The sequence below is a fragment of the Ixodes scapularis genome, unplaced genomic scaffold (genome assembly GCF_016920785.2).
Source record: "Ixodes scapularis isolate PalLabHiFi unplaced genomic scaffold, ASM1692078v2 PGA_scaffold6__148_contigs__length_123643588, whole genome shotgun sequence".
Classification (NCBI taxonomy): Eukaryota; Metazoa; Arthropoda; class Arachnida; order Ixodida; family Ixodidae; genus Ixodes; species Ixodes scapularis.
Genome location: NW_024609881.1, coordinates 109,360,167 through 109,386,565, shown reverse-complemented (window position 1 = coordinate 109,386,565; position 26,399 = coordinate 109,360,167). Strand labels below are relative to the sequence as shown.

At 47.8% G+C, this 26,399-nt stretch overlaps 1 protein-coding gene across 2 annotated transcripts; it reads right to left on the bottom strand.

The window, feature by feature from the left end:
* Positions 1-295: 295 nt before the first annotated feature.
* LOC8035423 (platelet glycoprotein V) lies at positions 296-26,347 on the bottom strand. Of its 2 annotated transcripts, none has more exons than XM_029994106.4 (11): positions 26,097-26,347; positions 23,813-24,061; positions 23,312-23,458; positions 21,602-21,790; positions 17,915-18,001; positions 16,944-17,079; positions 16,359-16,504; positions 13,708-13,898; positions 12,122-12,185; positions 8,550-8,738; positions 296-5,586 (listed from the first exon to the last, which is right to left on the bottom strand). In XM_029994106.4, the coding sequence occupies exons 2-11, from the start codon at positions 24,038-24,040 to the stop codon at positions 5,344-5,346; spliced, it is 1,620 nt and encodes a 539-aa protein (XP_029849966.3). In that variant the 5' UTR covers positions 24,041-24,061; positions 26,097-26,347; the 3' UTR covers positions 296-5,343. The 2 variants fall into 2 exon arrangements, with proteins under 2 accessions (XP_029849966.3, XP_042150389.1); XM_042294455.1 differs by having other exon boundaries at positions 26,240-26,320.
* Positions 26,348-26,399: the final 52 nt, after the last annotated feature.

The window sequence follows — 26,399 nt, the reverse complement described above, 5'->3', positions numbered from 1 at the left end:
AGCAAAAGAAAGTCTAAAACTAAATTCTGTGTGTGTTTCTTTTTCTTTTTTTTACGCTTCATTAGCAGGTTGACGAAAATAATCTCTGGAGAAGGGGAACAAGAGGGACAAAGGATTTTCGTCATTCTTGTCCAGCTCGCTTGCACCTTGGTATTTAATTGCAATCTAATCATTAGCAGGTATTGCCAGCAAATCACAGCAAATAAATGGCTTGCGTCCTCACTCTTCCTACATATAAACCAGACAACAAAAGAGGTCGAAGGTTACTTGGGTTGGCATAGAAGCAACACAGCAGTTGGACTTTTTCGTCGCTTTTATTTTCATAACGAATGCCCACATTATTACACGTCATGATGGCGACGAGCTGGTTCTCTAATCTTGGCACTGCTCCTCCAATTGGAACATGTCTCATTTCTTTGAACAAGTATAAAGCGTTTGCGCAGGACACAAACAAACGGCATTTCCCCGGAAAACACTTACGAATAAGCAGCAGGACACTCCCTCAAAAATTGAGCTGAAATGAACACCGGGTGATGTCTAGGCAAACTGCTTCAGTGGTGCTGATTATTTGAGATTTTCAATTACGATCAAACGAGGGGGGAGGGGGCCGAACACAAGATGTGATGTTTACAACTAAAATTGGTACTGCACTGCTTTGTGAGCTGCAGCACGGGATAGCGCGCACATTGTCAGAAGAAAAAAAACTACCGTATTTACTCGCATATTGGTCGATACGTCGTATAGGTCGACCCCCTAACTTCGGGACCCCCGAAAAAAAAAAAAAAAAGTTGAAAAATATAATACCGGGATTCGCGTATTGGTCGACCCCGCAGTTTTGATGAGGCGATTTTTGAAAAACAGGTCGACCTATACGCGAGTAAATACGGTAATTTTCTTCAATTGAATATAAGAAAACTTCAACTTGCTAACACAATCTCCTAAGAAAGTGGGAACTAAACTTATGAAACATCACATTTTTGCTTTGAGCAAGCAAAAACTTTCGTGCTCAAAACCAAAGATTATTTGATACTACTCGCTGTAGTGTTACGTTTAAAAATATACCCTTTAATTACGTTTCAATTCTCTGCACCATAGTTATTTGAATGGCAACTACAAGGGCTGGAACACGGAGGAAGGGGTGTGTCTGAACGGCGCCACATCGCCATGGAACGAGTGTGGCGAAGGTTCTCTCTTCTGACTAACCTCGTTGCTTCTGACAAACGCCGTGAGACGGCGCAACGCGTCTAGGGTAGTAGGAAGCCGGTAAACCAAGATGTACCCACTAATAAAACAGTAGTGATTGGAGCCGATGAGAGCCACTGCACGCGACCGTAACTGCGCGAAGGCCTAAACAGACAGTGCCCCTGCCGGGAGATGCGCGAAGCCCGAGCAAACGTTTGCCGACTTGGCTGGCCTTACTGATACACCTCTCTCCTTCCAAAGTGGACTGTGGCAGCCTCATGAGATAGTTCTAGTGTATTCTCAGCCTTCAAAGGTACCCCAATCAAAGTGAGTACATCTCTGCCTATTAAAACAAGTAAAAGAATGACGATAATAATCCCTGGAGAAGGGGAACAAGGGGGACAAAGAACAAACACAAATCTCCAAACACAGCTAGCTGACTGGTGCGCGACCGAAAAAATCCGCCTGGTCCTGGTAACCAGGGACCTCTCCAGGCGGATTTTTGCGGTCGCGCATCTATCCTTTGTCCCCCTTGTTCCCCTCCTCCAGGGACTATTTTCGTCATTCTTGTCCAGCTCGCTTGCACCTTTGCATTATCATCAAGTAAAAGAACACTGGCGGGGAGTTATTCTAACAATATGACGGCCAGCCTACATTAAAACAAGCAGTGAACAAATATATACTTGCAATTATATTCAGCTGTAAAAGGGCAAAATGTATGCAATCAACCCCTAATTTGCTAGCTCAAAAAAATAACTCTGAAATTACATGCAAATCAAACCAAACAACATCCACAAGATTAAATTGTTCCACGAATGCCTTGTTAACACATCTTCTTCGGCTCGTATTGCACTTACTACAACACTTTAATTTCGACTTAAGAGCCAATCACCCCATTATAACAAAATTATAGACAAAACTCGTAGACTATGTGCGACAAAAAGAAATTATTATCTGGTAGCAAATTAGGAATATTTCAGGGGGCAGTGCTACTTGACATTGAGAATGTAAAAATATAATTAGGACAAGGAGCCTCAAGATATTAACCATATTCTTTTTAGAACCATCCTGAAACAGAAATATTCATGTTTTACTATTCAGTAGACCTCTTGCAGAACATCCTGATCCAAAATGAATTCTGGGAAACAGCTGTACAGAACCGACTGTAAAGGCGCATTCACACTGGCGACTAGCAACATGCGACAACCGACGTTCACACTGCAAACGATCGGTGAGTCGCTAATGGCGAGTCACTTCTTGGAAGCTCAGGAGCCGCTGTCGATTCAGTGCACCCTGCCACAGCTCGGGTTCGAGTTTCGCTGCTCTTCCATTTTCATCTCTCGTAGCTACACACGCGTCCTCGTTGCCATATGAAAAAGACTCGTTATGTTAAACTGGGTCCTTCGGAACCGTACAAAGAAGCACAATCGCTACATTGGCGTGCAGTCACTCGAGCTACCGCGTCGCAGAACGTACCTGTCAAGACAAAAGTGGAATGGATTTGCTCCCAGGCCGAGCTCTTTTACAAGCGCTCGTTCAAATAGCGGTGCTGCGATCATAAAGCGATGAGCATTCTTTAATACAAGCTCTGACCAGAGCCGCTGCAGAGACATCCGTGGCTCTGTACCCACGGCCGCTACCGCGAACCGAGGCATTGAATGGACATGTCGGTTGCTTCTCCCACGGAAGTTCGGCGTGCCAGATGTAAGCAAACGCGAGGCGCACCTCACGTCACTTCCGAAGCGTTGCTGATTGGTTCAGCCACCGGGCGACCTCGCACAAGTTGCTAAAATCGGTCTGGAAGAGACTGCTCCAACCGCTCGCTTTCGCGACTTGCGACTGTTGCGTTTGAGACAAAAGTTGTCGCGCGACAGCTATGACTTGCCCGTGTGAACGCGCCTTAACAGAGGGCAGTGCAAGCAAGCAGGCAAGGGCAGGCGCGCAACTGCGCAACCTTCTCTCTCACTCTCTTCCATGTTGCATGGTAGATGCTGTGGGAGCAAGGAGCAGCATACCAGGACATTCCCACAATTCCTTGCACGCGGTCTGCAACAGCAGCTTCAGTTCCGAATGCTTCTGCCAGATGACATCATATGTTTACATATGTGACTCGGGCTGCTGGAACCCCAAAATAAAAGGATTTTTAAAACTTATTCAAATTTTGACCTTTCTCTTTATCCTTCAATAGATTTATAGAACAACAACCAACCCGAAAAGTCATTATGATATGTTGCACATGGGCATTATGCTCACTGTTGGGAACTTTCTTGTTCCATTATTAGCTGGTTGTTTCTCTGAAGAGCGTAGTGACACATTAAAAACACTGAAACTAGACTGAACATCATGGGACGTTGTCATGGACTCTCGGTGCAACCCTGTGTGGTACTGAGCAAAGCTTGAGCTAAACTCAATAAAGTGGCAATAATTGCTGGCACTGTTTGTACATTCTTCGGCACAAAATAAAAGGAACGAAAGAAAAGTCCTCTACACAGACTTGCCCAGATCAAGGCAAAAAAAAAAAAAAATTGCCGACAGCACATTCTGTTACACTACTCTTCAAAAAACACAAGTATAAGTGGTGGCCACAACTAAAATTCCAAATTCTGTCCCAATCCTTGGACTGTCGAAAGAATCACATAACCATATTTATGCATGCTCACGTTACGCTGCAATGACCCGGTTTTAAGTTTTAGGAGGTCAGATCTGAATGTCACCTCACCCAGGTAGTCAACCTTTTCCAAACAAACTGCATGTCCCCTAAAAAAGGGTGCATCTTTGAATGTGCACAGGTGCAATGAAAAAAGTTTTTCAAGTGATTCACTACCTCAAAAGTTAGAGACAGCACTGTCACAAACTAAAGATGGCAAGTGAAGGTTTTTTCACAAATGTGCCGTGTGGCTAGCAGACGAGCGCAGTCATTACATGAGCTTGCACACATTAGTACAGACATTCTGTGCTCTCGATGTGGCACTTTTCTTCGTTAACACACTCGAAGTGAAACAGTAAAAACGCTGTTCGCACTATAAGTTGAGGGACCCTCTTTTTCAAATGACTTGGCACATCAACGGAAGCAACATCACACAGAGGAGCAGACGACATTCAAGACACATGCATCCGGAAGGTTGACAAAGCAGCTCGGAATTACTCCAGCTCTGCTCAGAAGACGTCACATACCCTCTCTTTTTCACAGTAACAGCAAATGAGCCTTGAAAGCGATAATAAGGTTGAGGAACAGATCAACGTTAAAATCGTGGAGGTCACGTAAGATGTCCTCCTAGTTCAGCTACGCACCAAAAATGTCTGAAGATGGCAACTCTCCGAGATAGCTTGAAAAGTGAGCTTGAAGCACAAGTCTTCCGGAAATAGCAGATCTTGCACAGGACCCATGATAAAGGCACCAAGCCGAAACATTTTCATTTCTGCGATTTTGAAAAATCTCCTTTTGATGCCTGCAGTTCTTAAAAGGTGAGAACCAGGCCGACAGCTTTAGACATTTAGCACTTTTAGTTCTCCGGTGTTCGAGACAGGTGATTACTCTACTGGCATATTTACACCGCTTCTCTCACACTGCTGATCGTAACTATCAGCCTAAAGCAAACAAAGATTGACCAAAGAAATCACATAGGTAACCTCAGTTTACCTACTTGTCCATTCAAACTGATCTGGATAAAGTAGTTTGCCAAAGGCACTACACTGGCTGAAGGGGCCGCTAGCCAACACCCCAAAAAACCATAGCCAGACAGTGAATGATGAAGCAGACAAGACTTGCTGAGCACTCTGGCAAGCGATGCTGGAAGCCATCGCTACCACACGATGACACGAACGAATGGCACTGGCGGACACAGGGTGCTCCCAGAGCCAATCTCCATTCCCAACCAAAGGTCCAAGGCAAAGTTCAGACCAGATAGAACTGCCTAAGGTGTTTGAATCAAGCAGCTTGACGAGGGCACACTTTAACAGACGATGAAGTCGGCCATTTTCATAAGACATCACTACTAAAGAGCACTTGCAGGTCACGCAACATGGCAAACGGCACTCGCTGAAGCCAACGACCGACGCCTGAAGACGATGGTAGCAGACGACGAGCCGAAGAGATGGCACAGTGACAGCAGGGCAATGCTTTCCACAGTTTGCCATCTCCGCTATGGTTCACGTCGAGGTTCAGACGAAGCCGAAGAATTTGGGCAGCTTTCCGGAGCGCTTCTGTCGCCAGTAGTCCCTCAAAAGCTTGGTAAGGATGGCAAGGATGAGAAAAGCCATGATGCCGTTAACCGCATCCAGCAGCCCGTTGGTCCAGTTGGTTGGCTGTGGGCAGAGGTCTGACTTGAGCAGGGTGTAGATGGCCTGTCCGGCAAGCCGACTTGAGCTTAGGTCCGAGCAGCGGATGTCTTCAATGTCTCGCACCTGTGGCAAAACAAAGTGTGACGGATAGTACGTCAGAGCCCAAGAACTGACGACATTTGCATAACACGAAACAAGCAATTCTTTTTAGAAAATCTGGACAAAAAGCTAGGCGTCCTGACAAAAATAACTTGAAAAGTTCCTCCGAGCATTTTGGAGCAGTGTCTAAAAACCCTCAAGGGACTAGCAGAAGGAGGAATCGTGTTGTGCTCGCCAAGCCAGGAAGTGTGCGCTACTAGCTGACTTTTAGCTGGATCAGCCGATTTCGGCACAGCAGATTTTCAATCGATGCCACTCCGAAACTCTGAGTGGAAGATATTTGGTGCCAGATGCACGCTCCAGAAAGAACGATCCTGCCATGCATTAAAACGACTGGCGGATTTTGCGATTACTTCAGTTGTTCATACTAAAGTGCGGACTTCCGAACAACATATAGGTTCCAAAGTCCGCATATCACCGCCTTATGAATGACTCGTCATTGAGCAAGCGCTACAGGCACCGAAAGCTTAAAAAACGCAGAGTGTGGTGAGTCGTAAACTCCTCATTATAGCCAAACCCAATCAGATTGCAGCATTCGCCGATAAGAACTCCGAAGAACGAATCACGAGACATGGAGCGTAAATATCAGAACCTGCACCTTGTGTTTCTTAGGTTGTCACTGACTGGAACCACTTTTATAGCTAAATTTTTGTTGCTATTATATGGAACCTCTTTTATACCTCAATTTTTGTTGATATTTGATCAATAACAATGCCTTCACTCAACAAAGACTATGAATGTCCCGCACAGAAGCGCACCGCACTCGCAGAGTCTGGAACTTCGGTTTCTCCAGGGCCTCGTTGGAATGAATTTAATAGAGTTTTAGTAGACTGTTTTGGCTGTCCCGCTACGCTATACGCTAGGGCGACGAAGCTACTGCGCATGCGCGCTGCTAGCGGAAACATTGCAGAGCTGTGGAAGCTAAAGGAGGCGCGCTATCTGACCCAAATGGCGAGGAACGTAGTGCAGCGTGCTAGCGTGGGTCTCGCGAGAACGAGTCTTGGCGAGATAAGAAACAGCCAGCGAGGGATGCAGTTCAAGATGGCCACCACACCACGCCTGTCCGATCTGTCCGCTTCGCGATTGTGGTTCTGAGGGACGGATTATATCTTGCTGCTGCGGAAAGTAGCCACGACAAAACCGTTCCACAGCTGTAACAGGCAGCGATTTATGGCGGACATGCTAAATACGGCCGCGGGAGGGGAAAAAAAGCTTCGCAATCTGTGGTGCTGTGAGCAAAGGGTACGGCCCCTGCTCGGCCGCTTTGTCGTGACAACAGAACCGACCAAGAAAGCGAGCGAACAGGTGGATCCGAGGGATTTCTGTGGCGCTTTTTATCTTCAGTGAACAGCGACACAATAGAAGAGATAGGGTTGTTGTAATTTATGTTTGAAGATTTGTCTTGATAGTTTTGGCACTTGACTTCTTAAGGCCCGTTCACACTCTTGCGACCGAGTACGACTGAGAGAGACGAGATCTCTTACAACTTCTTAAATGTTTTTAGAATGAGGGAACACAAGTGACATTGTGGCGCCATCTATGCGGTGACCCTGGAACTGCATTTCACAAGAGCGAAGGTTTTGCGGGATTTCCGAGGTCAAATGTGCGTAATACCCATAGAGAGGCTCGTTTATAACATTGTCAAAAGTTTTTCGAGCCAAGAAAGAAAGGATAATGCTCGAGAAATAAAAAAAAATATGCCGGACCGCCGAGTTTACACTGCTTTCCAATAGATGGCGCCAGTGTGTTTTCTGGTTTAAGAAGTTCTAAGGAACCCAGTCGCAAGAGTGTGAACGGGCCTTCACAGATTGCAGTAGAACCTCATTATTTCAAACTTGGTCAGACGGCGAAAAATATGTAAATTAAGCGGATTTGCGAATTATTGAAAAACAAAAGAAAACGACAGAAAAGTGTGCATGAAGCCTTGAATCTTGAAGGAAACATTTTGTTCAAAACGAGTAGTCAAAACGAGAGAACATCAACCGAAGTAGTCGGCGATATGGGACTGCCGCGGTCTGTAATTAGCGGCGCCGACCGTCATATTTTCAAGAGGGCTAACTAGGCGCAAACATCTCGGAATCACCGCCGTTACATTCCACAAAGCTGCGGACGACATTCAGCGACTATAATTTCCCCTAGAGCGGGGGAGGCCTCAGGCCGCTCACTATCGTCGTCAATCTCTGCCGTCACACTCGGCGATTTCACTCTCAAGGTCCGCGTAGCAGGTTTACTCATTCTTTTCCATGTTTGAGCAGTCTGTGACGCTCGTAACGACTGACTCACCATCACTGTCCTTAATGCGGGAGCAACACTCTTCTCCCTCATCCTCAATCCCAGCGACAATACTGGCACGGAAGTTCGAAGAAGTTCGACTTATGGGCAGTGTTGCCTGACTTTTAACTGAATAACTCGAATTTTGGGAAACATATAATTGAAAAAGTAGTTTATTTTTTTATTTTATAAGATGGTTACCAATGTTTAAACTATATAAAAGCGAAAATATGCGCTTTTAGTGCTTTCAATGGTTGGTAATGTGAACCAGTAGGCTTGTTCGATTTACCTGCTGCACCTCCTGCACCGGTGCAGGAAAGTGTGGGGCAGTGTACTTTCGGTATCTGTATTGAGATGCAGCCGGAAGTGCACCACCCTACACTTTCCTGCACCGGTGCAGGAAGTGCAGGTAAATCGAATGAGCCTGGCGATTCCAATACACCCAACAAATATTGCACTTTTCGTCCACCAGGTGGAGTCAACTGCTTTTGTAATTTTCGCACATGTGTACAAAAGTTTAACTTCAGTCGAACCTTTGTCGAACGTCACGTCGAAATTTCAAAAAGTCGAACTTGGTCGAACTTGAACCTGGGCAGTTTCGTGACACCCCTAAGTGCGACCCCGTTGGACGGAGCGTGCAGGTGAAGGGAACGTGCCTTGTTGTGCTGCAGCCAGACTGCAAAGTTGACGGTGTTGCAGTCGCACAGCCAGGGGTTGTGCCCCAGGCGGAGCGAGTCGTTGGAGCGTTCCCCAAGCAGCTTCAGCACGTGCGGCGGCAGGGAGCTCAGCTGGTTCCAGCCCAGGTTCAGGCTCATCAGGGAGCGCAGGCCCCGCGTTCCCTCCACCTGCCGACAGAGGACGGGCCGCCGCAGCGACGTGCACCTTCGCGCCGTGCCGGTCATTTTGCAGGTCGGCAAAGAGCGGCCACAACCTTCAGACAACGACGACCACTGTCTTGGCTTCTGTCCCGACCGATCGGACCTTCGAAGTTAAGCTGATGGGAGTTACACGGCAGCAGTACCGGTGCAAGGGGGGCCATTAATCGAACCCATCTTAAAATAACAGAAAGCTTCAGTATCCTGAAGTGTGGCACTGCAATCTCTACAACACCACAACCCCTCTTGTTTCGGTTTGTTTATGCATTGTAGTATGTTTGTTTAGAAGGCCCTTTAATCAGCCCCAATGGGAAGCTAGTGTGTCTGCTATGGATGAAACATCTAATGGGAGCAGTGCTACTGCTAGCCTCAGCTATTTAATCTGTACCATGCGCTGGTGATGTACGACCACACATTGGTACTATGCTGATCCAGATCAAAACGAGCAGGGGTGGAGGTTGAACCCACGATTCCTGGATTCTGAAGTGCGAGGTTTCGCTCCACGTGCTCCGAGCTACGGCGTGTTGACTCGCTCGGCCACCGATAAATACCCGAGAAACAACCCGCCTCCATCGTGAGTAAAAAATAAAATTGAGCCACGTGGTTTAGCCTACTTTTTGTCAGAGGTGAGAAACGAGCCGGTCCAAAGCAAGGGTCGGAAACATGCGGCCCCCCGGCGAGGCAATTCGTGCAGCCCCCAGCACGATACCAGAAAAGCACGTCCCCCCCTCTGCCACTTCCTCACACGGATTAAAGGACCACGCAGCAGTTTTGACCTCAACCCTTCAACCACCAAGTTATCTTTAAGAAAAATGTACAAACTTCCCCAAATTTTTTTTATTTGCACATATTTTTTCTTGTGTGGTTCTGATTTTGCAATTACATTACTTGATTGGTTTCTGATACGTATTAACACGAAAATTTTAAAAGAAAAAGTTGATTTTTATGGAAGCTTTCCCTTAGTGCATGTAAGAGTAAGAATAACACGTGCTGAAATGCGCAGTATTTATTTGAAAATTTGCACCATAACAAAAGATCAAGTGCCTAGACGTTTCTCCGTACAAGCGCTTACAAAGTTCCGTAAGTAGCGATTCCTTGCAAAATGATTAGCGCAAGGAACACCATCATCTCTTCGCAGTCCACCGGTTTCCATCAAGAACCCCGCGCTGGGAAATGCGAGACCGCATAGCGGTTTGTCTCTGTCACAATGAAGTTGGCAAGGTCCCAATCAAAAAAAAAAAAAAACCTTGAACCAGCCGAGAATGTCTTTTTCGTCAGTGAGTTGCCGCAGAATCCCAGGCGCTGCGCAAAAAGGAAACCTCGGAGGCGCGGGTGGCGGGTTTTCAGCGTTTACGCATTGCCACACTCGAACACTACCCAGAGCGTCGTCTTCTTCGTCACTGTGGTCGTCGTCATGTCCGACTCACTTTCAGAGACAAATTCAATGTCTTCATCGTCGCTACTGTTCGAACTGCCGCAAGAGAGAGCCTGTTTCCGAGGGCCGTCACCGGCATCACTCAAGCGCGCTGCCATCTCTGATCACTGTTGCAGGGCTAGATACATACCAAAGGACAAAACACGCTATATTTGCGCGACCCCTCCTGCCCTCCAGTGTTGAAAATTGAAACTAAAGCCGATGGACGAACCTGTCTCGTGTTTGGCAGTGAAAGCAAACCATCATTTTGGCTGGACGAGTGTGACTCGTCATCGGCGATATTGGTACAACCTTCTATGACGAGTACAGTTCGGGTTGAGTGGTTAAAGCAGTGGTCTCAAACTCATTTGAGTGTGGGGGCCAGATTGCCCACATAGGAAAGGTCGAGGGCCAACGTAAGTTGGGGGGGGGGGGGGGGGGGTTCAAAAGATTTTAAAGAAAAGAGACCTCATTGTGTATGCTTTTTCTAAACTCACAGTGCTGCCGGTGACATCTTCAAAATTGATTTGTTTCTACGACTACTTTGAGCCCTGACATGATGTGATAACAATAAGTAAAATTATACCGCCCCGCCGATGTGAGGGCATTTTTAATAGAACAAGAGAGCAAGTACACTGTGTTTTCCATTGCTCAATTCACTCAGGAATTAGCCAAGCTGAACATGTCTCTAAAACCAATCAGTTAATTTGGCAGTTGTTGCTCTCCTGGCGATTTTTCTAACAACACTCTGAACAAATACTTGTGTGTTAATGGTAGTATTTTTTAAGGCAAGAATCCCGAGCTCGTAGCGCTTTATTTTTGGCAGTTGCTCCTGCTGATCGAGAGTTCGAGCAGCCGACATGCATCCTTCAAAGAAGAGCTCGCACTTGCAGCCTAATAGCGGAATTGTTGTACACTACCAAAAGCTGGGAAACAAACAATACAAAAAAAAAGCAAAGGGCAAATAACACAGATAATTATAAACTGTGTGAATATCTTCAAAGAGCATAGCGGTACTTTTTGAGCGAAAATGAATCGACGAGATGGGATCACTATGGCGCAAGCCATTTCTAGCGCTTGAGACATGAGAACCGGGACTCGTAGCCGGTTGCCTGCGGGCCGCGTCCCAGCAAGTCGCGGGCCGCCCGCGGGCCGTGTGTTTGTCTGGCATCCCCATACTTTGGCAGAAAACGTCTTTGCCTCCTTTTTGCCTTTTCTTCACCTACCCTTTGCCCCACCTCATGACTTGCCGTCAGGCCCCCTCGGTGTCAGTTTTGTGACAACTCGAACCGCCGTCGCAAGAGGTTGCGGACCAATGGTCTAGGCCGTCTGGTTCGGCAAAAGCGAAGAAGAGAAGAAAGACGACTGCCCTGGCCTTGCACTCCTGTTTTGTCAATTGGTCCTGGTACCCCCTACTGGCATTTCTTTGTCACGACGAAACGGGCCGAGTCATACGGTTGTGCACGTGTGACGAACAACAGAATCATGGTTTCAAAAGCAGGGTTAGGACTCGGTGGAGAGTTAATTCCTTCAGAAGGCTCCAACTTCGAGTGAGGCAGCAAGGTGAAATAGATGCTGCAAGAAGCTAATCCATAGCCCCGTCTATACTCACAAAGCCTGGAAGTTTGACGACGGAACCATAGAGTGCCCGGTCGCAGATTCGGAGCGCGATGATCTGGTAGCACAGAGCATCAAAGAGCCATTTCTCGGGGAACCTGGACGTCAGCGCCGAAACACACTTCTTCCCTCGGAAGAAGTGTGTTTCGACATCTCACCGCAGCAGGCCGCCAGTCTTGTGGCTCTCCTCTCATCCGTTGTCTGCCGCTCCACCTTTTCCAATTTGGCGGCCACTTCTCGCGGCGATCTGCCAGGCTTTGTCAGTATATAGGAGGCTATGGCTAATCCTACACACACTACGCAAGCTACCCTGGCGCTTTACCTGGTCAGCGGAGCTCACTTCATTGCCCTGTACATCCAGCAGTAGCAGGTTTTCGTAGCCCACACTGGAAATACAAACGACACAAGTTTCACCGGCATTACCGAGGCCACAGAACTCAGTGACAGTTGAAACTTAAAGAAATACTCAAGTACAATTTCCGGAGTATACTAGTTTTACAATTGTAACATGTCTCATAGGTATTCCAAACAACACTGGCCAAGTTTGAATGTAACACCGAGAACTTTAGAAGGAACTGTAACTGCGACACATTACTCTTTAATTATAGTGACTGTGACTTCACTTATATTTTTTTTATAATCAAAATGGTCATGCATGCGAGCAAAGACGACCCTTAAAATAAAAACCAGTTGCATACTGTGTAGATTCTAAATAGCCTCTAACCCGCATTTCATTTCAAGAATGATCCACCCATTAGATTTTCGTGTCCTAACCCCTTTGAACCCCATATGTTACCCCTCTGCCAGTTTGGCAAAGGGGCAGCTCCCAAAGGCTGATTAACACACTCACAAAAGCTTATGACCATGCGCCTTGAAACTGCTTAAAACCCCTTGCGACGAGAAAATACACTGGCGCCATTTGTCGGACAGCCCCGGTACATTTGGCATTTCCATATATGTTCTATTTATTGGGTCGCCATCGTTTCTTTTTCAACTCCAAAAAATCTTTTAAAAATGTCATAAACAATCCTTTCTCGTAGATAGTATGTTACAAGCACCACAAAACCTTCACACTAGCGAGACGCAGTTCCAGGGCCACCTCGTGGACGGTGCCCAGCGTGTCCTCTCGTCGTAAAAGATTGCAAGGACTCTGTCTCTGTCGTAAGCGATTGCGTGTGTGGGAAAGGGCCTTAAAAGGGCCCTAAAGTGCTTTTTGAGATCCTCGTTTTATGGTCCTAATTCAATCTATGGGCTCTAAGCACCCTAAAAAAAACAACCGCATCTCCACGTGGTGAATGATGTTGATTGGGGCGAAGCTCTGGTGGTGCTCGTCTGCGTAGACGCTGAGCCGGAGCATGCCGAGCCTTTCGTTCGTTTTCATTCATGTCACGCTGCGGTCAAATGCTCAAATGCCTATATAACCACGTTCCATACCACACATTCTCTTTGTGACATAGATGAAAACGAACGAAGGGCTGGGCATGCTGCGGCTCATTGTCTACGCAGACAAGCACCACCAGAGCTTCGCCCCAATCAACATCATTCACCACATGGAGATGCGGTTGTTTTTTTGTTGTTTTTTTGTTGACTAGCAGGACTGGTTGGCCGCTTGTCCACGCGGGAACCCATCGTTCACGAGTGGCTGGCAAGCACCGTCCGTCGTTCGACCATATTCAGCAAGGTTCGGTAGCGCCATCTGTCGCTCTACGCCAACGGTACGTGTCGGGAACTTTATCACTTTTTTAAAATGCAAATCGGCCGCGCATGAATGTAATTTCGGGTCTTTTAAGATGCTTAGAGCTCGTAGATTGAGTTATGACCGCAAAACGAGGATCACAGAAAGCACCCTAGTGCCCCTTTAAGTTTGCCAGACCGTGGCAGTGGCGCCGACCGGAGCTCGGCACTCACTTCTCGGCAGGCATGGCGAGGGACTTGATGTGGTTCCTGGCCAGCACGAGCACCTTGGTTCCCAGCGGGAGTGCCGGGGGGAGCTCCGAGAGGTCCCTGCCGGTGCAGTTCACCTCCACGCTCAGGGACACCCGCACGTTGCAGGCACAGCGCTCGCACAGCGGGAACCCGAACAGGAACAGTCTGCGACCCTGGGATGACAGCGGTTTGAATCCCTCGGAGTGTGAGTCAGTCGTCTGCGTTTCTTTCGCGGTGCAAAAGATACACCCTCTTATCGATTCACGACGGATCAACCGCGCTATTTGCGGTGTCGGTATCTGCAATGAGAACGCTTGGAGCGGGTTCCCGCGTGTTCGGCGCACTGTGGCACAGTGCCGTATGTTGCTGCGTAAACCGTAAAATCCTGAGATGCCCCACCCTTGAAGATAGCCCGTCCCCTTTTTTTGGTTCGATTTGCTATATTTTTTTAAACACAAAAAGATAGCCCACTTCTAGTAACATACTCCATTTCAGCTTAGCTCCGAGCACAGCCAAAGGACGGGGGGCGGTTCACCACTTGGAAAAAAAGCATTCGTATGCATCACAAAGCAGTTCGGGAAAGTAAAATTTTAGAAATACTTTGTTCCTGTGCAAAGATTAGACGATTTTCCAGTTGTGTCCTGCTAAGCACTAATTATAAAAAAATAAATGAAATAAAGTATGTTCCACATTCTTCATAATTTATTGTATGATTATGGTTAAAAAAGCTTAACACGACAACGGACAGAAAGGAAAACAAAGAGGCACAGCACTTCATTGAAGAACACCTATTTGTTGGCAACACTGATGTGACTAATACACAGTTTTTTTCCAGGTTTTTTTCGTGTTCTTAATGGCCGAATCATGGGTTCTTTTAAGTTCAACCCTCTCCTCGCCAAGTTTCTGCACATCCCTTGGTTTTCTGTTTTCCATATTTTCACCAACAACGCAGATAATAAGAAAGGCACGTTTGGGCGTCAGGTGCGAGATTCTGATGAATATGTACTCTTCTTCGTCAAAAGTCCCAAACCACGCCGTACCGCGAAGTTATTTAACGAAAATCGGAGCTAACAGACGTTTGGAAATCAACGAAAAGTTGATCCGCCAACGGCAGGAAACGCTCTGCGATGAAAAACAAGCCAAAATCGGGTGTCGAGGCAGCAGTCATACGCAAAGACATGCGGTGTCGGTGGAGCGCCAAGAAGACGCATACTTCAGTGCGACCGGAGGGATGCGGTATGCTTTTCTTGCTGTTATACATTTGCTGACAGAGCGCGCTGCTTTGTTCGAAATCGGAGACATGCCAGTAGCCTACCCAGAAAGCTTGCTCAACCCGCTTTTTCCGTAGGCTCCGGACGGCACCGCGGCAGAGAAGACCCGTCTGGGCGCCGAACGTTACCAACTTCCGCGTTCCAGCCACGGCCTTCCTCGACCGACAGTGCGACGGCCCTCCGCGAAGCCCAGCAGCCACTGCACTGAACTGCAGCTTTGTTCCAGGACGCGAAATGGCATTTTTAGTATGTAGCAGACGATGTCGTCAAAATAAAGAATTTCAAAAAAATATTTTTGTTTTTCTCCGTGTAATGGTTGCACCCATAGTTCTCACCCGAAATCATAAAAAAATACATGCCGCCATTACACGTGTATATACAATATATAATTCCCACGGGAGCTTCGCGTATTTAATGTCTGCACTTATAGAAAGGCGCATATAAATCGCATCTTTCTACTGAATGTACCGGAGGAAATCTTGCGAACAATCGCGACTTAAAGGACACATGCAAAAAAAAAAAGACATTTGTGTAAACAGCCCAGATGGAAAAAGAATGTTATAAAACAAATTTATAATGAAGAAAAAAAAATTTTTAGAGCTATATTTAAGGCGCAAAAGCAAATTTGTAGTTGGCACCCGCGGGAGCAGCCGTGGGTCACGTGGTTGACCTGCGCGCCGTCGCGCAGCGCCGCTGCTGCCTGAAAGTCACGCCACCGCCGCCTCAAAGTCACGCCGCCGCCGCACGCCGAGCATGGTGCGTCGCCAGTTCAACGCGTTTCTCCACACCGTCACCACTGCCGCAGCGCAATTTCGTCTGCTCCGGGCCGCCGCCGCCGCCATCTGACCGGCGCACAGGTGTATCACGTCTGCTTGTGCATTTTCAGGAGTTTCCTTTGGGCTCTAAAAGTTACTTATTAATTTCTTTTTTTTTGTTATACTTCATACGAAGATGAATAAGTAACTTTTCGAGACCATATACGAAGCTTCCGAAAGAGCACAAGCACCACGTGACAAATAGCGGCCAGTCACGATACAAATAGCAGCCACTTTTCCGTGGCGCCCACAGGTGCCAACTACAAATTCGTATTGCACTGTAAATATACCTCTAAAAATTTGTCTTCTCCATTAAAATTTGTTTTATGACTTTCTTTTCCCAACGAGGATGTTTAAAAAAAATCCTTTTTCATTTGCATGTGTCCTTTAAACATCGGATAATACGGTATTATACGACTCGAATAATAACCAGAGTGATCTTTTTTCCTTTTCATCTTTCAAAACGAGAAAAAAAAAAAAGTTGGAAAGCATCAGCTGGCTCGTCTCGGGATTGTGTCGACAGACATCGCTTGTCCGGCATACAAACCTTCCAGTGTAAGGGGCTGGCGCAGAGCACCCGGGGGCTGTCCTGCACCTCCAGGCTCGGGCGATGCTTGTCCGGGTTGTTGCTCAGCGACAGCAGCCACTTGTTGCGCCACGACTTCAGCTGGTCGTCGCAGCGCCACGGATTCTCTGCACAAGCGCGTCCACGGGCGTCCGTCAAAAATGACTTCCACAGACCCGAGTCTCCAAGTTGGACACTCGGCGAGAAACTCGGTGACGTCGCCGACCGCCGCAATGGTTCAGCGTCACAATCGGCCGGCGCCACAATCGGCCAGCGCCACAATCGGCCAGCGCCACAATCGGCCAGTGCCACAATCGGCCAGTGCCACATTTGGCCAGCACCGCACTTCATTGCGGTGCCGGCCAGTCGCGGTGCAGTTGGTCAGCACCAAGCTTCACGACGCCGCATCTAAAGCGCGGGAAGTTGCATCTTCGAGTCGTAGCGATCACCAGTTACGCTCGCTCTGCGCCAAGCGCCAAAATGGCGGCGCCAGCACCATGTTCGAGGAATGGGGCGTCTCTTCTCTAGGCGTAGCTCCTTTTAATGGCTCTGGGTGTGCCCTCTCACCTGCCAGGTAGACGGCCACCAGCTGGCTGTTGCGCACAAAGGCCTCGCTGGGGAGTGCCTCGAGCCGGTTGTGTTCCAGCCACAGCTTGGACAGACGGGGCTGTGCAGCAAAGCAACTGCCACACAGGCTGGTCAGCTGGAACGGACACGCCGGGCAACGAGCCGTCAAGGCCAATCCGCTCAATTGCGTTTGAGCGCCACCAACCGACCACGTTACGACCCTTTACGTCTGCTTACGGGTGGAAGACCCAAGTCCCAGAGAGTGCCCAACTGCTCAATAGGGGTCGCGCAACTTACAGGCTGCGTTTGCAGTATGCACTGCTAGGAGGCATTGAAAGCGTCGGATCGTCTGCAAACGCCTCCGCCTTTCCGACCGCTTTCTTCCCCACCATGCGAAAACGCGGCGCACGCACACCTGCGACCAATCTCCGCAGAAGGCATCGGCCATTAAATTGCAAACACTCCCTATGGTCGGAGACAAACCCTTTCTTCAATCTAGGCTCTCTAAAGACGCGTGAACGCACTTGCACCATCTATCGCCTATCCCTGCAACACTCTGATTCGTGTACGACTGCACCGAAGGCTTCGCAGTATTCAAGAGATTGAATCTCTGCGCTATTCGTTGGAAACGGCGACTCGTAACGCTGTCGGAATTCTTTCGGGCCCACGATGAAAGAATAATGCGCAATATACGTGCAGGTCGCTAGTGTTCCGGGGCTACCCGATAGGTGGCGCCTGTGCGTCATCTCGTCGTTAGCATTCGCAAACGCAACGTCCTCGTCCTGTCGATGCATTTGTTGGGAAAAAAAACAGACAGACGAGGGCAGTGCTGTACTTGCGTGCGTCTGCCACTCGTCCCCGTGTCTCTTCTTGGGCCGGAGTATTTATTCTATCGTCACACACCAACTCGCCCGTCTACGGTACTTGCTGGACAAATGCTGAAAAAAATGTGGGCGGCTCGTACAACCCACCTTGTTCCAGGACAGGTCCAGGACTTGAAGGGCTGGCAGGTAGGAGTCCCAGAGCACGGATATGTTCCCTGGACCCAGACTCTCCAACTTCACGGAAGGAGACGAGGAGGCCATAAAAATTAATGCAGACGTCCACCCACCCCCTGATGTCCTCAGCAATTCAGCCGAGCCCGGTTATATCACACCCGGGTATTTTGCACTATTGTTTATATCGAACAGTCCAAACATCCTCTTGAAAATCACATGTAATAATAGATAGGAGTGTTCTTTTTCTGCATCAAACTCCCATGGCGGGGACACTCGATATAGCAAACAAAGCACAGCCACCCGTCGCTTCTCCCGCGGTCCGATTGCGCAGGGGCCAAGCACATAGCTCGCGTTGCGGGGTTGGCAGACCGCCAAGCCAGCATATGCGCACAGAAATTCACAGCAAAAGAGCAGTTGGAAAAAAAAGATGCCGCATCTCCACGTGGTGAATGATGTTGATTGGGGCGAAGCTCTGGTGGTGCTGATGATACTGATTTTATTGTTCATAGGTAGTGCTGATGGTGCTGATTTTTTTTGATTGCTCATAGGTAGTGCTGAGTTCCGGGTTGCGTTTCGACTTCATTATTACTGCTTTATGGTTGGTGAAATGCAGAGCCAGTGGTTCTTCTAGCTGATCAGCTTGGATCCACTAGAAGCCGTGGAAACGCATCTCCACCGCTTAAGCCAACGGTCTATGTCAGAAAGAGAATGTGTGGTATAAAACGTGGTTATATACGCATTTCAGCATTTGACCGCAGCACCCTCTCGTCTATAAACGTTGAGCCAATGCATGCAATGTTGAACGTGATTATATACGCATTTGACCGCAGCGCCCTCTCCTGTATAGACGTTGAGCGGCTACATGTAACGTTGGAGTGTAGCGTAGTGGTTAAGACGTCTGCCTCGTAAGCAAGCAGTCCTGAGTTCGAACACCCGTGAGGCCTACATTTTTTTTTTAAAAGTGGGCCGATCCCGGAGGCAGTGCAATCGATGTGAGCACGGACGCCCGACGGACGGATGGACAAGGCTAGACCCTAAGGAGCTTCTCTCCTAAAAAAAAGGCTCGAGGTACACATAAGCACTTCTTGAGTTGTGAATGCGAAAGCACGCACGCCGCTCTTCGCTCCTTTCCTTAATCTGCGGCATACAACGCGCTGACCTTGGGCGTGGAACGGTGGAGCCGTGGCCTCGCAGACACGCAGCACCATCAGGTGATCAATCGTTCAAAATGTTGTTTGCCTTGCGGCACGAGGAAGGAACAGACAGCAACGCAGTTCCCAACAGAACGAACCTCTTGGTTTATTCCATGCGCCGTATATATTGCCACGCGCCGTACAACCGACAAGAGGCGAGCGAATGCGGTGATCACTCATAACGCAACAGCGTGATAACACAGTCAGGATGATGCCACACAGACTGACGCGCAGCGGCCAATGGGAGCCTCGTCGACGCGCGCCAGCCAATGGGACTGAAGAGCAAAAGGTGCCGTTGGCTAGCTTTGCGCATAGTTTCGTTAAGGTGCCGTTTTGCATGGTTTCAAAGCTGATGACGTTGAATCGCTCCACAGAACAATTAATGCTTTCGCATTTAAAAAAAAAAAACGAAGATGGAAAAAACAAGGGGAAGGGCACATGCGTGCGTAGGGAGGGCAGGGAGTGCCCACTGTTGGAACAGTAGCGTGCGCTCTTTCCCTAAACACCACTGTCGTAGCGCAACTCCTTAACCGCAAAATAAAATTAAAAAAAAAAAAAAAAAATCTTCCTCAAGTTGAGTGTGTGGACAACAATGGCTGAGCAATCGCCTTTTGAGCACCTTATCTTTGTTGATCTTTTTTCTTTCTTCGGATTTGCTTTGTCCATTTTTGTTTTTTTCTTCTTTTCCTGCCTTTTTTTTTTTTTTTTTGCTGCCTGAATTTACTGGCATTTTGTTTTCTTGCTTGCTTAACTGTTTTTTTTGTTGTTTTATGCAACTCGCTTTTTCAGTTTTTTTTTTTGTGTGTTTTGTTGTTGACGCTGTGTGCAGGTCGTGGCCCGGCGTGAACGATCGCCAACACCGTCGCACAAACGGCGGTGTTCGTGATCTTCACCAACTAAGCTCTACTGCATTTAGCGGCTCTTAGAGGCTCTGTTTGGTAAGGTCCCGTTTGTCGTGGCCCTCGGTATTAGCAGAGACGCGCGGAAATTTCAACTGGAGCTTAAGTTAACATATTTTTGTATATCAAATTATCGATATATCAAACTATTTTACGATCCCCTTTGAATTCGATATATCCGGGTTCGACTGTAGTTGTTAGAAGAATGCAAATGCCAGGTCTTAAGACAGCACTTCTTAGCAGAAGGCACTTGCCCTACGTAATCTATTTACGTGTAGTTTGGCCGGTGCAGTACGATCGCTCAGCTGTAGTTTTTAATGTATGTCACGTAGCATAGTAGCTACATCAAGGACTCACATAGGCGTACAATGCCCGCCTATGTCAAAACTGAAAGAGAGGAAGTTAAAAAAGAAAAAACTCCAAGATAACAATTTTATTAGGCTGCATTTTCAGCGTCGCCTCGAGAAGACCAACGCATTGGAAGCGATTGCCGCGTCTCGTTCGGCTGGGGCTTGCGTCCTCACAGAGTGAACAGGAGTCTCCGCCGAACGGCGACGCAGCATTTTTTTGCAATCTGTGCCCCGCACTGGCCTTTGGTGGGCGACACTGAAAGTTCAGCCCTACAGTTTTGCAAATGCAGAAAGGGCTGTAGAGATGTTCCCAAGGCCTAGAACATAACAAAATGTGGTAACAAAAATATGGCAATGCGGCCGGTTGAACGCCGTGTACCCCTGTGGTAACGGAACCACTGACCTCTCGCTTGGAAATCCGACGTGGCATGGTCGCAGCCGGTATAGTGTGTTATCCGATTTGCCACAATAACTTTGTCGCCCAAGTGGTGGGAGGAGCTCGGATCCTGCTGCGCAATTCTTGTCCGCCAAACTTTATCCATGGGACCGCTAAGATGCATTTAAACTTCTTTCCGATGTTGTCTCGATTACTGCGTATAAACGCGGTTAAAATTCATGCCTCATCTTCGTGCAGGCCGTTCTCCCGAACAGTTCATTTCTGGCTTAACAGCAGTATTAGCTCGACAAGGCACCGAATCTTACTAAACATTTCTGCTAACAGCCACGCGCAGTGCGTGCCTTTGGGTCTGCACACCATCTCACAAACAACTGCAGCGCCGCAAAGGCACGGGAGGCGTTCTGGGAGGTGTTTGTTCGACCTGGCACCCGATAATATTAAACATTTCTGCTTACGGTTATGGGCGGTACGTGCTCTGGGGCCTACACACTCCATCTCACACAAACATCCACACCGTTGAGATGAAGTTTTCGAGCACGAGCGCTTGGCCTTAGAAAGTGCATCTATGCGGGGCGTCGGTTCGACTTGGTGCCCGATTTGGCAAGATATCTCCGCTCACTTATACGTGCAGCGCGTGCTCTGGAGTCAATACTGCGTCTCGCTGACATCTGTTAGTTTTGCAAAGGCACAGACACAAGCATCAATAACCTTGAGATTTTTTTTTTTTTTATCTTTGAGGTGTTTGTTCAAATTTTCGGTCTGGGAATGAGAGTCAACACGTCCGGCCACCCCAACGACGCGCGGTTGCCGCCGACTCTCACCCTGTTGTGCGAGAGGTTCAGGTGGACCAGGAAGGGGGAAGAGCCAAACCAGCCTGCGTCCAGGCTTGAGAACTCGTTGCGCGACAGGTTGAGGTGCGTCAGATGGCGAGTCAGGTTGTCCGGCAGCCGATTAAGGCGGTTCCCCGAGAGGTCCAGACAACGCAGGGACTTGAGCGGATGCAGCCACGCCTGCACGAGGACGTGGAAACAACCCTAAATCTGGGAAACTTCCATGATCGCCGACAAGGTGAGGACGGGGCCTCTCTTTCAAACGCTCCCCGCCTTTCACCGTGCTCTGGCTGCGCGTGTGCGGTCGAGGCTCGCGAGATGCCGGAGCGTGCCGTCGAAGGCAACGAGGAGGCGGGACATCTGAAACTCTTCCCTCAGGTTCTGATTCTGTCAGTGACAGTACCGTAACATCCCGAGATGCCCCACCCCCGAAAGATAGCCCACCCCCAATTTCGGCACGTTTTGCTATTTCTTCGGAAACGCCGAAAGACGTCCCCCTTCCAGTATATGAAGAGCCCTGGCCAACAGTGACCTCAGCAAGAATGGTGTTACTTAACCACGGCTGGGGATGAGCGAGCAATGCTGTATGGGAAGGACATTTGTCTTTGGTTCGTCACCTCTTCCTGGAATCGCAAGTTTCGTGGGTCAAAAAATCTAAGACTAGCATTTCTTCCACTTTATTTTTTTTTTTTTAATGGCACACAGAAAGTAAGCTTACACCCTATTTTCATCCTATCTGCTATAAAATTCAGGTGGGCTATCCTGAGATATTACGGCAGTCTCAAGCGTAAGGGAGTAAGGGAACTTCACTTTTAAAACCAAAAAGGGAATCCTGCAAAAGAAGGTGGGTGAGACATGCTGGTGGCCTGTGCCATGAGAACGTTCTTTTAGACCTTGCCTCGCCTCTAAACTTTTAGTTCCAAAGACTATAAACAATGTTAAAAGAAAACCTTCGGTCCCTCGAGATTCTTATTACTGGATGATTTGTAAGCTCGAAAATGAACCGAGGACGAATGCGCTTAGCTCGTTTTAAGTGTTCTTGCAGCTTAGCTGAGATAGTGGCTGGGCTTGGGAAGCACCTTACTGCATGTTCCAGCAACCCCCGGGAATACTCCGGGGATATTTCGTTCCTTGGAAGAGAGCTTGAGAACATATTTTACCAGACTATAGTTATTCGAACGATGTATGATTCAAGCTGAGACAAACTGCCTCGCTGGCAAGCCACAATGCGGGAGGGGGAACTCTGCCATTCCGGCTTATGGCACAGTGAACTACTTTCTTTTCCACCCTAATCTATGTTAGAACGGTTTTAAATTATTGCGTTTGCAACGGGAGGCCAACACATTGATACCGTGACTTGATCAAGAGCGTCAATCGGAGCATGGGATATCCCTTTGTGGCGGTGAAAACTGAATTACTGCGTCCAATGGGGCATTTGCTTACAGTCGTGAAAAAAAATAAAGTACTAATATCTCCAAAACAGCACGATGAGCAAGATCAGGCACTGATTGAAGAACACTGTCGATGCCTTTAAAACAAGTGTGGCCAGTAACCAAAACCACTTGATCAGTTCCCAATTAACGTGAGAACAACTTGCTACTTTCAGGAAGGTAGTCCATAGAGGCAATAACAGCATTTGAGTGCAATTGAGTTTGAGAGGCCATACGGTAAGACGTCACGGGAACGGGACTTGATACGTACCGAGTCTACCAGGCGTAGCTCGTTTGAGGCCAAAGAGAGTGATGTGAGGTTCGTGGCGCCCTCTAGCTGTAGCCTTTTGAAACGGCACTCCAGCACCGCCAGATGCTCCAGACGAGACGCAAAGCTCCAGTCGCTCAGTTGCAGCACCTGCCACCGGGAGAAACCATAAACTGATCAGCCAGCACTCATTGAGACTAAAAGGTTACGGGGTATCCCTGAGAACCTGGGCAAAGTGTTAGCAATTTGCATTTCAGTCTCAAATATGAAAGTTTAGTAGGGAGATTGTTCCACCCGCAGGCCCCACAAAAAGATCACAGCATTGATCACCAAATAATGAGCTGTCACAGGCTTCGGAAATATAACTCAAATGTTGTCCGATGGTTACAGAAAAATTAGAGAGCTGGTTATGCATCTGTCAGACCCTCGTGCTTACGATGTCAGTTAATTGGCTGCTGCAAGACGTACGGAGAAACACGGCAGAGCATGAAAGGAAGGTCTTGCCTCAAAAGTAGCATTGTAGATGATAGCAGAGTGCACAGCGTCTTCCGGCAGCAGCATCTTGCCACATTCAGTCAGCTTTGCCAATGCATCGTCCCCACTGCAGTGCAGTGCCGTCCTGGCCTCGTCTCTGGCCGAACACCGGCAGTGATCCAACTGGCCATCGGCCGAGTGGACGCCGACCAACAGGGCCAGAACCAGGACCAGCCGAAAGTTCGGCAGGGGTCTCATTTTAGTACTCGTACCGTCTCCCTGAAAAGTGAAAGGGGCCGAGGAACAGACGGATTCATTAACGAAAATATTTGATTGATTTACTGTAAAAAAACTAAATTTTCATGAAGACCTGATTTCCGCAAAGTATGCGACTTTGGGAATATTATGAAAAAGTGGTTATGTGGATATATCAGCCAACGGTAACAAATACATAGCATATCACTCTCAATAGCAAAATTCTGTGGCCACAAAATATCACCGAAACCCACACTTCACGAAATTTGTGAAATATCGAGCATACAGAAACGAAATTGTTTGCTTAAGTCATGCAAACGAGTTTGTGGTGTCCGAGCTTGCATGACCCTTCGTGGAATTATCCAGTTGACCCCATACCGAGACGTTGAAAAGAAAATTGTGTATACTCTTTAGTTATGAACGACCTTGACAGATGGTACAAACCACTGAGGCAGCCAATACATAGCTCAGAAGACATTATGTGCCCTTCCAGTTGGCCGGAGCAACAAAGGGAGCGTGATGTGTCCCTCCAAGCTACGGAGCAGCTCTGGTAGCTCATGGCACCCGTCACACTACATTGTAAGACGAAACGAAGTTTAGTTCATTGCATTGCAGTATTCGAGTCTATTATGAACCGCAATCAACATTACAAGCCACAGGAGCCAATTCGTAGCTTAACAGTGTCAAGTGCCCTTCTGATTCAACGGGGGTGTGAGGTCAAGACACGCTCCACACTGTAGACCCTTTTTCTGTTTACTAACATGAACCGCCGCTTGCATCCCAAGCGACTTCCGGTCGCTCTGTCTTCGCAAGCCTGTCGAGCTTGCTTATGTCACCAGTGCTAGAAATCATAAATGCTACATTAACAACAATGTTAGAAATATAACGAGGGCCTTTGGCTGTGCAATTTAACGTCTTGGAGGAGGCAAGTTGGTTCACGATATTCAGAAAATTTTACCAGATCTCCCGCTTCTTCATTCTTTCGAGCTTGGAGAATTGGTGGTTAAACGTTTAATTGATAGTTCAAGCAGCAGTGTTAAAGTGGGCCTTGTTAATTCTTTTCTTGAAGTGGAAGTTCTCTGGGCCGTCACAGACTGGAGCACCGCCTGGTGGCGTTTACCACGAGAAGGGTCTGATTGACTCTGGTAGCCAACGGCATCCATCGTAGCACAATAAAAAAAGTGCAACGGAGTATAGCATACATTTAACACTGTCTTCTGCATTTGCCTCCAATGTCCAGGATTCCCATATCCCGCAATTGGTGGTATTCACAGGACGCCGTATTTGAGCTGACTTCTCACAGTGCATGCTCGGAGTGAGCTCTTATGTATGGTCTCCCAAAGAAGCGTTGTGGAAGCTTGCCATCAACACGTCCTCAGCAGCAGCGAGCTCAGCTATGGTTGCCAGTGAGTACCATCTATAAAGGGCAGGCCTTCAGAAGGAGTTTATAGAAGTTTTTGTTAAGGCACCGTTATTGTGACTCAGATATTCAAATGAATATTTGGTGACATTGGTTTTCGCTGCATATACTCGTTGCAATCAACTAGTTCACTGGAATGTTTCTTTAATGCGACAATTTTTCCCGCACCTGCAAAGAACGGAGTGATCAAAATCGTAATTATTACAGAAAACTACCGAAAAAATTATTATGTTATAAAATGATTTGTGGCAAGACAAACTTCCTACCGTCTGTTCCAGAAGAGTCAACTTCTGCAAATGGGATGGGAATGCTTGGCGGATAAATTGCTTCCAAAATAAACATTACAAGCAATACATGTTGTTTGTTTTTGTTCTTTGTATCGCGCGCCACTTTTTGTTTAGCTTTTAAGGATCGAATTCCGAACTTGTACTACACCTGTTGTCACCGCGCACAGCGCCACTCCCCCATACGTTCTGCCAGGGAGCGACAGCGGCGGAAACTGCTGACACTACCAGATCAACACCATAGCAGACAGGGTCCAACGGCCCAGATTAGCGTAGTGTAAAGTTAAACGTCAACATCGCTGCACGGCACAAGCAGTGACTATCGAACCAAAATTGAGCTCGAACGAAAAACAACCTTCAAAGTGGCCACTGCCCGCAGTTCGGCTCACCGCAGCTTGCAAGTACCCGGGCTTACTTGAACCAGACAATTCTCGAGCTAATTTCCGAAAGATCGTCGAGTATGCGTTGCATCCTTAGCGAATTGACGAGCTTGTTTACCGTTTACGAAATAAAAACTAGGCGCTACCCGAAAATAACTGAATTTATTATTATCGCGAACTTCCATTTTGAATTGCCCACGATCGCGATGCGACTTCGGAGAAAAATAAGGGGCGTGGTTTTTAGTGTTTTTCCAACCGGAATTTTTTCGACAAGCTCG